Source organism: Rosa rugosa, chromosome 6, assembly GCF_958449725.1.
Source record: "Rosa rugosa chromosome 6, drRosRugo1.1, whole genome shotgun sequence".
In the NCBI taxonomy this organism is placed as follows: domain Eukaryota; kingdom Viridiplantae; phylum Streptophyta; class Magnoliopsida; order Rosales; family Rosaceae; genus Rosa; species Rosa rugosa.
In genome coordinates this window covers 51768719-51781416 of record NC_084825.1, presented here as the reverse complement: position 1 = coordinate 51781416, position 12698 = coordinate 51768719, and the positions used below count along the sequence as shown (strand labels likewise).

General features: G+C 38.3%; 2 protein-coding genes across 2 annotated transcripts; both read left to right on the top strand.

The window, feature by feature from the left end:
- The first annotated feature begins 630 nt into the window (after window positions 1-630).
- On the top strand, window positions 631-3922 carry LOC133718124 (ferric reduction oxidase 4-like). Its single transcript, XM_062144939.1, has 6 exons — window positions 631-797; window positions 903-1441; window positions 1544-1871; window positions 2057-2297; window positions 2947-3641; window positions 3774-3922. Exons 1-6 carry the CDS (start codon window positions 650-652, stop codon window positions 3911-3913), a joined length of 2091 nt encoding a protein of 696 aa, XP_062000923.1. The 5' UTR covers window positions 631-649; the 3' UTR covers window positions 3914-3922.
- A 3231-nt stretch (window positions 3923-7153) lies between these two features.
- LOC133718123 (ferric reduction oxidase 4-like) lies at window positions 7154-11349 on the top strand. The gene is made up of 7 exons (XM_062144938.1): window positions 7154-7503; window positions 7588-7891; window positions 7993-8227; window positions 9133-9460; window positions 9736-9976; window positions 10319-11016; window positions 11107-11349. The coding sequence occupies exons 1-7, from the start codon at window positions 7341-7343 to the stop codon at window positions 11244-11246; spliced, it is 2109 nt and encodes a 702-aa protein (XP_062000922.1). The 5' UTR covers window positions 7154-7340; the 3' UTR covers window positions 11247-11349.
- Window positions 11350-12698: the final 1349 nt, after the last annotated feature.

The following is a 12698-nucleotide window of genomic DNA, read 5'->3' as shown; positions in this document are numbered from 1 at the left end:
CAAGCACTGTGCTGCAATGCACAGTTGGAGCATTTCACATGCGCCGAAGGGGTTTATCTTGGACCTAGGAAGCCTTTGGGTTCCCCTTGACAAAGTCAAAAAAAAAGAAAGAAGAGTTTGTATATTTGTGTGTACACATGAACTGGCGTTGTAATCTATAAAATTCAAGCTGATAGGCTTCTGACTTGCATCTTATCTGCTTCATCTTCCAGCAGACCAAAGATGCATGATATCCCTAATTGTCTCGTAGCATTCAATTACTGCTAAGTACATACATATATCCGATCGTCGGTCTAAACTTTTGCAGTTATGGTTAAAAAGTTTTTTAATATCTTATCACTAGAAGAAATGTCAGCTAACGAGATTGATTGTTTCGTTTCGAGTAGAGATTTTGACTTCAATAACTATATATATAGGTGTCTGTTTGTATTAATATATATAAGAATAATGTAGTTGAACTAAAACAAAATAATGGAAATGTGGTCATGATTCATGAATCATGCAAGTTATATATGCGCGCCTAAAAAGTAAACGGGCAAAGAATGTAAGTGAAAGCTTAGCCGATCGAGCTTATAAATAGGTGGAAGTTAGTACAGTACAAAGTACATTGCGCGCCCTCAATCATTTAGATCTGAAACTAAACGGATCAATGAACAACATGATCATCAGGTTGATATTGCTTCTGGTGTTTGTTGGATGGCTCATAGTTTGGATTATGGTGCCAACAAAAACTTACAAATATACTTGGAAACCCAACCTTGAAGCCAATCTCACTTCAACTTATTTTGGAGTGCAAGGTAAGCAGATTTCAACTTTCCCTTCTTCCCCATAGTTATTATGTTAATTCATTTCTTACTTTCATCATCCATTAATTAGCTACGTATATATATTTTGCTATGCAGGGACAAATCTGCTGCTTTTCGCTTTCCCAATGATGTTCGTAGCAGCCTTGAGCTGTGTTTATCTTCATCTAGTTCAGAAAAAATCACAAAACTCCACCGAGATCAGGTCGTCGGTTGCTGCTGGCTTCTGGAGACGTCCGGTGGTTGTAACGGCTCCTCTGGGGGTCGTCACGGCGATGGAGCTAGGGTTTGGGGTGATGTTTATTTCACTCTTGGTTTGGTCTCTAGCTAACTACTTGATTACCAGCTTCGGCAACCTCCATATGCATATGAATATGACTACGATGATGAACATGGATAAAGTATGGCAAAGCAAGTTTCGAAGTGTATCGTTGAGACTTGGGTACATTGGGAACATATGCTGGGCGTTTCTCTTCTTTCCTGTGACTCGAAGCTCTTCGATTTTACACGTGTTTGGGCTCACATCGGAGTCGAGTATAAAGTACCATATTTGGCTTGGCCATCTCTCCATGCTTCTATTTGCTGTACACACCGTAGGCTTCATCATCTACTGGGGCATGACTCATCAAATGGCTGAAGTACGTACACAAGTTTAACTTCTATATGTGCTTGCTATTGATAGTCAAGTTTTCGATCATCGATCTTTTTCATTTAAACTGACTTGCGGTGATGATATGCAGATGCTAGAATGGAGCTCGACTTATGTATCAAACATAGCTGGAGAGATTGCAATTGTATTTGCAATGGCAATGTGGGTGACAAGCATTCCTCGTGTTAGACGGAAAATGTTTGAAGTATTTTTCTATACGCACCAGCTATACCCACTCTATATCTTGTTCTACGTCTTACATGTTGGTGCTTCCTACTTCTGTATGATCCTTCCCGGAATCTTCCTCTTTGTCATTGATCGATACTTGAGATTTTTACAGTCTTCCCGACACGCTGCTTTAGTCTCAGCACGGGTTCTACCTTGTGAAACAATTGAGCTCAACTTCTCCAAGAGCAAAGGTAATACTTAAGAGTAAGGCCAACAACTAATGAAGATAATGCCGTAATAGTTTCATGCCATCTGTATAATCCTTTAATAGGACTTTAAAGGATGAAGATGACTGCACTCTCTCGTATTAATTAAATAACTGTTAGTTACTTATTTTCCCCATATATCAATTAACATGATTTTCTTCTTGTTTCAGGATTGGATTATAATCCTACTAGCATCTTGTTCGTCAATGTGCCTAGCATATCAAAGTTGCAATGGCACCCATTTACAGTGAATTCAAACTCTAACATGGAGGCGGACAAAATAAGTGTTGTGATTAAGAGTTTAGGAAGTTGGTCTCAAAAGCTTTATAAGCAACTGGCTTCTAATTCGGTGGAGCATATCCAAGTTTCTGTTGAAGGACCTTATGGACCTACTTCATCTCATTTTATGAGGTCAGCTCAAGATTTAAAAGAATCATTTCACAGCTCACTTGATATTATCGTAGCTATTGGCTCTAAGAGCAAGTTCACCCGTTGGGTCACCGGGTCACCTACTATTCATTGCTTTTTAGTGTATATTTTCATTCTCTGGGTCACGAAATACACTGTGCCCGTGACCCAGGGCACGAAATACACTGTGCTCGTGACCCAGAGGGTGAAATTAACACTAAAAAATAGTGAATAGTGGGTGACCTGGTGACCCAACGGGTGAACTTACTCTAACATACGAAACTGTTTATAAAAAGAAAAATAAAAAGTTAAAAACTATAAACTAATTATAGTTTATGCCTCAATCTTGTAACAAATAGACCCTATAATTAAAAAAAATAAAACCATGTTACCGGATTGAGGCATGAACTATATAGTTAGTTTTTACTTTATAGTTACAGGATTACCTTATGTTGAATGTTGATAAAGCATGATTTTTAAAATCATATTTCAATTGTTATTACTCAAAAATATCAATTCATTTTTTATGCATGAATGTACTTAGAGTACTAAAATCGTTCTTAGTTAACATTGTAATAACCTAATATAACATAATAAGATTGATTCAGTTTTATATACTACTAACGTAACATAACATAATACGTATCATCAGGCACAAGGGTTTGGTGATGGTAAGTGGAGGCAGTGGAATTACTCCTATGATTTGCATAATCCGAGAAATTATTTTCCAAAGCACTAAACCCGACTGCCATGTTCCAAGTGTACGGCTGATTTGTGCATTCAAGAACTCAGCTGATCTCTCACTGCTGCAACTATTGCTTCCACTTTCTGGCACGCCTTCTGACCTTACCCAGATACAATTGCAAATAGAAGCCTATGTTACAAGGGAGACAGAGCAGCAGCCTCCGTCTTCCCAAAAGCCATCCCAAACTTTATGGTTTAAGCCAAACCCATTGGATTTACCGATTTCTGGTGTTCTTGGTCCAAAAAGTTGGTTATGGCTTGCTGCTATTATCTCATCCTCATTTGTCTTATTTCTCTTTGTTTTGGGCATGGTCACTCGTTTCTATATATACCCGATTGACCACAACACTGGTGATAGTTACCATTACTCCTTCACTTGCCTTTGGTACATGTTTTTGGTCTGTGCCTCCATTTTTATAGTCTCTAGTACAGTTTTCATCTGGTGCAAGAACCAAAATGCCATGGAAAGAAATCAAATTCAGAATGTAGAAGTACCCACAGAAACAATTGATGATAGAGAACTTGAAAGCTTTCCCCTTCATCATGAGTCCCTGATTGCTCAAGCTACCCAGGTGCATTATGGAACAAGGCCTGATCTCAAGAGTAAGTTAAAGTTAACCAAGTTATAAAAATTTGATCATCAATCCCTACTTTCTTTTAGTGAGGGTGTTCGCACCATTTTTTTTTTTTGGTACAGGAAACATGGATGCTTAATTTTGTTGCACTATTTTGCAGAAATTCTGTTGGAAACTAAAGGATCTGATATCGGAGTGTTGGCTTGTGGCCCAAAGAAGATGAGACATGAGGTTGCCAAACTTTGTTCATCCGGTTTGGCACAGAATCTGCACTTTGAGTCTATTAGCTTTAACTGGTGATGCATACATGTGTATTACGCATATTGCATGCTAGTTATAACCAAGCTAAAACTCCGTGTGTATAAATAAAGATGCTGCTACAGCCTTCAGTCTTTCCTTTGCTTCAAGATCCTGTTAAATGTATATTGTCTATAATGTTTTCTCTTTTTTGAGTGCAAGTCGATAGCTATTGGAACCTATATATGCTGGAAACTGTGTAGTGTAAGATAGATATTGGAACCTATATATGCTGGAAACTGTGTAATGTAAGATAAATAATGTCCTGGCACATGATCTATGGAAAACAGTGTAATTCTCTTGGCTTTTCCATCACACAGTGTACATCGATCATCTATTAAACAAAATGAACGAATACACCGGGGAGCAAACAATGTCCTTTGTGCTATCTCGGGTGATGTTTGATTTGGCCGCTAAATAACTCCGAGGCCATCAACTAATCGTATCAAGTTTTCATCTGTCATTCACTACCTGTATACTCTCGCCTTTAGTACAAGACCCGTTGCCAGGCCGGCAACCTTGTCTGCCTGCTCGATTGCTGTGTGTGCTAGCTCACTTGCTAACTCCTCATGGTGCAGCTAGGTAAAATATCGATGCACATAAAGGACAAACTTGGAGGACCTTAACGACTTGGTGTATGTGAGTGAGAGACTTATCATTCGAGGGGAAAGGTCAAGTTAACAACCCTGCATATGTTAAGGATGCAATTTTGCGTGGTGACAATGAATTACATGGGCAACACAGCAATGAGGAATAGGAATAGTTCAAACGTTAGCTTTTGCCTTGCATCAGATTTGCCATTTGGTCGAATTTACCTTGTTTATTTTAGCCTCAAGTTTCTTGATTTTCTTAACGATGAATAGAAGATGCTTTATGAAATGCCAAGACAAATCATTCATGCATAAGTTAACCTTCACCAGCCTTTAACAAATTTAGTTCAATCACATGACCAGATGAATAAGCACACTTCTGCTAACTAAACCTAAAGAGACGAAAGAAGTTAAAAGAAACTCAAAAGTCCATGAGAAGCTACGACATGAATATAAGCACACTTCTGCTCACTAATTCTAGACAAAGTTGATGACCGACTCTTCCAAGTTGCTTCAACCATTATAGAGTCCAATGACCAGCTTTCAGGCATTGCGTCACACCTCAGACCGATTAAATATCACCACCCTCAAGATCAATAGATGTCAAGTATGGACCTCGAATGGCAGAAAGGGCATCCCAGGTTACGTTTACACGAGAAAAACCCTTGAATCGTATCTTTCTTAAGTTGCGACAATTTTCACCAAGAGCGAATATGGTACGGTTTGACACGTCCCAGCGACCATCCAAGTTCAATACCTTGAGGGTTTGGATTGCAGAGATAGCAACACCTGCAATATCAGTAAATATTTGTTTGACACCGAGAGACAATTCCAGGAGCTCCAAGCTACACATTTTGCTGCTCAAAAGCACAATCCCGTTATCGGTGATTCTATCGCACCTCACAATGACCAATTTTTTCAGGGTTAGCAGCAAAATGTACAAGCACACCAACTCCAGAATCCCCTACCCTTCCTTCCCCGGAAACTAAAACCCAAGCCAGTTTAGGACACCCATTTCCCAAAGCCCTTAGACCTTTTTCACTCACAACACCACCATCACCATCACCATCTTCCTGACGCCAATTGAACCTGGTGATCTGAAGTTGCGGACATGTTTTGGCCAAGAACTCAAGGTCGGTGTCGATCATAGGCTTCCATGTTTCGAATTTAGTCAAATTCGGGAACCTAGTGAGTGCACTAATACGGAAATCGTGTCGTTGAAGAACCACAAGTGATGAACGCCTCAGTCCTTCAACTCTCAACCATTGCTTGCAAACCTCTGAGCACGATTTTCTGTCACCTTTAACTTTAATCCTTGTTAAGATTAGGCCAAGTAAATCGTCATTCAGCAGTGAAATTTTCCCAGATTCTTGGGTCTGTAAAGCCATTGTTTCCCTTATGATTTTGCTACACTAAAGTGGGTTCCAAATGTATAGCAAGTAGAATTGAGCCAGGAAAACACGAGACATAAACCCTATAAGAATCGAATACCCAGAACAGAAATTCAGAGATGAACCTGAAGATGTTGGCTGCAGGAAGCTATCGGAGATTCCATGTCTGCGGCTACTCTTGAGTCTTGAAGCTTTGGAGAATTCGCAAATAGGGAAAGGGTGTGAGGTTTTGAGGTCGAAGAAATCCAAGGTGCGGTTTTTGTTTACACCCGTTTTGGGCTTTTTGTTGCTCAATACTTGTGCGAAGTTCATGTGTACATTATGTCATGGGTTGAGCCAGACTACAGTTTGCTGAGCCCAGATCTTATCTGGCCCAATTATAACTCTTCTTGAATGTTCCCATTACTAAACCCTAGCTAGCTAATTTCTATACCCTTTCTTCCTAATCTGTCCGTATTACCAAACCCTAGCTAGCATGTTTTTCTTGTGTGATCATCATGTTTTTGATCCTGGAAAGCCACTATCAGTTTTCGACATTGAGTGTTTGATTACATATTGAGGTAGGATTACAAGGTAAAGGCTCCAAAGACGTCATGATTCGACCGAAGCAAGTCCAGATCAAAGTCTACGTTGCTCAGCTATTAGGACTTTGGTAATGTACTATTTTAGATTGGACTTTGTACCAGACTTGACTTTAAAAGCCACAATTATTGTCCCTAATCTTACTGCCAAAAGTCATTTCGGCTTTTCTCATTCAAGTGCAGCATCTTTGCTCTAAAACCCAATAGAAAAGATATTCAAAATGACCCCTCAGTCAAGAGCTTAGTCAAACTCAAAATCACTAAGCTTTTTAGAACAAAAGCCAAAATAGTGAAGAAGAGAGGGGAGGTAGGCCCCATGGTCTGCTAAAAAAATCAATGGCCGAGATTCACTTTAATTAATTCGATTTAAAATAGAAGACTCAGATTAAGTGTACCAAAAACAAAAAAGTAAATATAAAATTATTTAATTTCTAATCTGACAGTCAGAAAAATGCGATCGATCAAAATGAATGGTTAATAGTAAAGTAATTAAGTTTTAAAGAAGAAAAATTTGAAAAAATTATTTTAAAATTCAATTAATGACGATATATTATATAAAATAATTATGTATAATATATAAATCTATTTTATAGTTAAATAATTGTATAAAATGGTTATAATTTTGAAATGGTTATGGCTTTTGACTAAAGAGAGTTGGAGATCTAAAATTTGAATGAACAGTAATATGAAACTAGGGGTGTCAAATTCTGCAAATGACTATGACTTTTGACTAAAGGGTTGGAGATGCCCTAAAGCAAAAGCCAAAAGATTCATGATGAGGGTATAAACTATTGTCTTGTGACTCTTGTCTCGCTCATGTGTAAGTTGTTGCAGAGAGAGTAGTCGTCCTCTTTTCACTTCTGAAGCCATGAGCACAAATACAGCAGTAGTATCAGTTATGAGGTTCATATTGCTTCTAGTCTTTGTTGGATGGCTCATCGTTTGGATTCTGTTGCCAACCAAAGCTTACGGATATTCCTGGAGACCCAACCTACAAGGCAAACTCAACTCAACATATTTCGGAGATAAAGGTAGATTTGTACTTACAAGTGCTTTTCTTCTTTGATTAATTATTGATAACCTATATGCTAATTAGTTATATATACTAATTACAGGGACAAATCTGCTGCTTTTCTCGTTCCCGATGATGTTCATAGCAGCTTTGAGTTGTGTTTATCTCCATCTAATTCAGAAGGCGAAATCATCATACTCGACATACTACTCCACAAGCTTTGCTAGCTTCTGGAGGCGTCCGGCGAGTGTGAAAGCTCCACTGGGAATTGTGACTACGATGGAGCTCGGTTTCGCTGTAATGTTTGTTGCACTCTTGGTGTGGTCTCTCACCAATTACATACATGTCGGGTTTGCCTACCTCAATAATATGTATAAGAAACCAGTTCCGGGCCTGAAAGAGAACGAGTACGTGTATTCAGTAAATAACAATCATTTACTTTAATCGGCAACGAACAGTGTTGTTATATCATATTTAAACCACATGATTGATATGTATACGTCTACAGGTGGGAAGCAAAGCTTCATTATGTATCGTACTGGCTTGGGTTAACCGGAAACATATGTCTGGCATTTCTCTTCTTCCCTGTAACTCGAGGCTCTTCGATTTTGGCTCTGGTTGGGTTAACATCGGAGTCGAGTATCAAGTACCATATTTGGCTTGGCCATCTCTCCACGGCTCTATTTGCTGCTCATTCCCTAGGCTACATCATCGTCTGGACCATCACTCATCAAATGGCCGAGGTACGTACGTGATTATAATTCAACTACGAATTATGACCGTGCCTTGTTTCTATTGGCGAGGAAGAGAATCTTTTTTGCGTGGGCAGAACATGTTTTGTATGTAGGGTTATTCACGTCTGTGTCATGCTTTTCCTTATTGTTTGATAGTATATATCGTGAGGAATAGGGTGAGGAATAATATCTGAAGGCCCCTTCGAGTACTTTAACTGAGTGGTTCAACTTAATTTGATCTCTAGCCATCTTGTTAGATTGCTATATTCGTTTATAACATCCTTGATTGGCGCAGTGGTGAACATAGACTACAAGGGTCGGCCGAAATTTCAGACCAATTTGATATTCTAGTTCCGAGTTTCCGACATTGATAAAAATCTTCAAAGTTAATTGAAAAAGGAAAGAAAAAAAAACGTGTGATACATCATTATATCATTATATCTCAATAAACAGTTATCGATAATTAGAAGCGTTAATAGTTTACAATTATTTTTCAAGGTATCCATCTAGCGTTCTAGTTATAGACTCTTCTCTTGTAGTACTCATTGTGATTTCAAATCATCCAACATACTTTCTCCTTTTACTGTTGATGATCATAAATACGACTAACTATCTAAGAAAAAATGATGATTAACAATGCTTAATTACATATTTTCTTTTCATCAGCGTCTTCAATTATTTAAATAACAAAATGACAATAGCTAGGTTAAGATAATGTAAAGTACTTGAGACTTCTGTAAGTTCACATGCCTTGAATTGTACCTCTGCATGTGATATATCGAATTAGTAGTACTACTAGCTAGAATATATTTTGCAGGTTAAAAATATGTATAATCTTGATGGAAATTGTTATCTTGCTTATCAATATTGATGGAAAACTAAGAATTAACTGAATATCAATGGTGATGATGCAGATGCTAGAATGGAGCAAGACTTATGTATCAAACGTAGCTGGGGAGATTGCAATTGTATTTGCAATGGCAATGTGGGTGACTAGCATTCCTCGTGTTAGACGAAAAATGTTTGAACTATTTTTCTACACCCACCAGCTCTACGTTCTCTACATCGTCTTCTACGTACTGCATGCCGGTGCTTCCTCCTTCTGTACAATCCTTCCTGGAATCTTCCTGTTCGTCATAGATCGGTACCTGAGATTTTTACAGTCTAATCAACGCGCTGAGTTACTCTCTGCACGCATTTTACCTTGTGAGACTATTGAACTCAACTTCTCCAAGAGCCAAGGTGATTACTAATTAGGATTCACTAACAATATGTTGATTTAGTTTTGAGCTAGATACATTTTTCACTTTACTGTTTAAAAAGTCTCAATTTCATTCTCAAGTTACGAAAAATAGCATATTACTTCTATTGCAAGAAATGAGATGTAACCTAAGGTAATTTCCTCCTAACCTGTCAAGCAAGACCATTTTCAGTGTTATCGGTAAGTTATGAAGGCAAATAGCCCTTTTCCCTTATATTGAAAATTGACAAACAGTCATTCTTGATTTGTTCCACAGGCCTGGATTATAATCCCACTAGCATCTTGTTTATCAATGTGCCTAGTGTATCCAAGATGCAGTGGCACCCGTTTACAGTGAATTCGAACTCTAACATGGAGGCAGACAAGCTAAGTGTTGTGATTAAGAGTCTAGGAAGTTGGTCTCAGAAACTTTACCAGCAACTTTCTTCTAATTCTATGGATCATATTCAAGTTTCTGTTGAAGGGCCTTATGGACCTACTTCATCTCATTTCCTAAGGTCAGTACTCAAAAGAAGATCGATCACTTCCCCTTACAATTTTGGAATACTGTCACTTAAGTACTGCTGTATTGGTCAAATTTTGAATTTGATACTTGCAGATAGCTTTTTCGGCCTTGTTTATATTAATCGTTTTAATCTTGGCTAGTTGGTGTCAAATTCTAAAGAAATCACAAGTTAACCACACATGAGCTAACATGATTTAACTAAGATTATATTATGTTATGTTAGCTCAAATTGACAATCGAACTACATAACACATCTCGTATCTAAGTAGTAGTAGAATATTACAATTTTAAGTGCATTTGTTGATTAGACTTGATTGGTCTTTTGTTGCCTCAGGCACAAGGCTCTGGTGATGATTAGTGGAGGCAGTGGAATTACTCCGATGATCTCCATAATCCGAGAAATCATTTTCCAAAGCACCAAACCAGACTGCCATGTTCCGCCTGTTCGGTTTATATGTGCCTTCAAGAACTCAGCTGATCTCACCATGCTACAACTCATGCTTCCAATTTCTATCACACCTTCTAATTTTACCCAGCTGCAGTTTCAAATTGAAGCCTATGTGACCAGGGAGACACAGCAGCAGCCTCCATCAGACCCCCACAAGCTTCTCCAAACCCTATGGTTTAAGCAAGACCCATTGGACTCGCCCATTTCTTTGGTTCTAGGACAAAACACTTGGCTATGGCTTGGTGCTATAGTTTCATCCTCATTTGTCTTATTTCTCTTTGTTTTGGGCATTGTAAATCGTTTCTATATATACCCAATTGACCACAACACTGGTGAACACTACCATGCCTCCTTCATTTGCCTGTGGTACATGTTTTTGATCTGTGCCTCCATTTTCACAGTCTCTAGTGCAGTCTTCATTTGGTGCAAGAGACAGAACGCCATCGAAGAAGGGAAGCGAACTCAGAATGCGAAATTATCAACATCAACAACTGATATTGAACTTGAGAGTTCTCCCTATAATCATGAGTCCCTGATTGCTCAAGCTACCAAAGTGCATTACGGAACTAGGCCTGACCTGAAAAGTAAGCAGTATACCTAATAACTAATTATAACTAGCTAATTAACAAGCCCTTTGGTGATTGTGATCATAATGTTTGTTTGTATTATTGCAGAAATTCTGTTGGAGACCGAAGGATCTGATATTGGAGTGTTGGTTTGTGGCCCAAGGAAGATGAGACATGAGGTTGCCACAGTTTGTTCATCCAGTTTGGCACATAATCTGCACTTTGAGTCCATTAGCTTTAACTGGTGAATGGTGATGCATATATAAGTTAATAGTTTTACTAGTTAATACTTAATAGTTGGCGTATAGCCAAAAAATTACACTCTGTATGTATCATATAGCTCAATAATTCTACAGTGGCCAATTGGCTCAAAAAAATACCTCACAATGACCGATTCTTTCAGGGTTTGTGAGGTAGAACCATTTGCCAAAAAACCCAGCCGCGATCCGTAATGTTGCAACAATCTACCAACTTCAAAATATCAATCGATCATGAAGATGCAGACCCAATTGCTTCAAGGGCTTTGTCCGAAATCAGGCTAATACCCCCCAAACACAAACACTTCAAGTTAGCAGCACAATGTAAAAGGCTAAAAGCACACCAACTCCCAAATCCCCAAGTACAAACTATAAAGCAACTGTCTTGTGACTCGTCTCACTTGTACGTAAGTTGTTGGAAGTGAGAGTATCGTAGTCCTCTTTTCACTTCTGAAGCCATGAGCACTAATACAGCAGTAGCATCAGTTATGAGGTTGATATTGCTTCTAGTGTTTGTTAGATGGCTCATCATTTGGATTGTGTTGCTGATGTAGGACGAGATTTTAGCCAATTTCAACCAAAAATCTCGAAAAGAAAGAAGTGTCTTCATATTAAGAAGAATAATTTGAATATTGGAAATTGGTATTCAAATAGGCTTCTTAATGATGGAATTAATCATAAATTACTCTTTTGGATATATCGGGATTCTCGAACAAAATCTTGGTTGAGAGATTGCGTAATATTCTTTAGTATCTAGGATTCTATTTCCGATTTTTATTTAATAAGGTTTAATTAGGTTTTCTAGTTTTAGTCTATAATAAATTATTCTTTTTGTTTTCTAGTTATATTAGGTTTATGTTATGTGCCCTATATATAAGGCACCTCTTAGATTGTAATTTTCATTCAAGTTATCAATAAAAAATCAAATATTAGAGAAGTTTCTCTATATTTCTTACGGCTGTGCCTGTAATTGCTAGTGGATTCTAGCTCATCTCATATGGATTTCGACGCTTGACGGAGCCTCTTACTATCGTGTTCACGCTTCCCGCATCATTTAGTATCAGAGCGGGTATCGCCCGCTCCTTAACAGACGACGGTCCAAGGGAGAAGTTCACTACCGCCAACCTCAACGACGTTGGTCGTAGAGTATCTATAAAAGAAGAAAAAAGAAGAAGAAGAAGAAGAAACATGGAACGTTGGATATTCACAACGCCGGATTACGACGACTTCCGAACTACATGTATCATCAACGACAAGGTATGCTCGGTAATAATTGACAGTGGTCTACGAGAGAACTTTGTAGCAAACAAAGTTGTGGATTATTTTCAATTACCGACAGTGAAGCTGAGTGATCCATACTGGATTCCATTTGGGGAGGATGAATATGCACAAGTAACAGACGTTTGTAAAGTTCCTGTTTCTATGGGAAAATTTTATAAAGAA

Excerpts from the sequence above, each read along its gene's own strand:
- LOC133718123 (XM_062144938.1), top strand. The coding sequence starts at position 7,341 with ATGAGCACAAATACAGCAGTAGTATCAGTTATGAGGTTCATATTGCTT. Across the intron at positions 7,892-7,992 it reads CCGGGCCTGAAAGAGAACGA|GTGGGAAGCAAAGCTTCATT; the intron begins GTACGTGTATTC and ends ATACGTCTACAG. Across the intron at positions 9,461-9,735 it reads CAACTTCTCCAAGAGCCAAG|GCCTGGATTATAATCCCACT; the intron begins GTGATTACTAAT and ends TTTGTTCCACAG.
- LOC133718124 (XM_062144939.1), top strand. The coding sequence starts at position 650 with ATGAACAACATGATCATCAGGTTGATATTGCTTCTGGTGTTTGTTGGA. Across the intron at positions 798-902 it reads AACTTATTTTGGAGTGCAAG|GGACAAATCTGCTGCTTTTC; the intron begins GTAAGCAGATTT and ends TTTGCTATGCAG. Across the intron at positions 3,642-3,773 it reads AACAAGGCCTGATCTCAAGA|AAATTCTGTTGGAAACTAAA; the intron begins GTAAGTTAAAGT and ends ACTATTTTGCAG.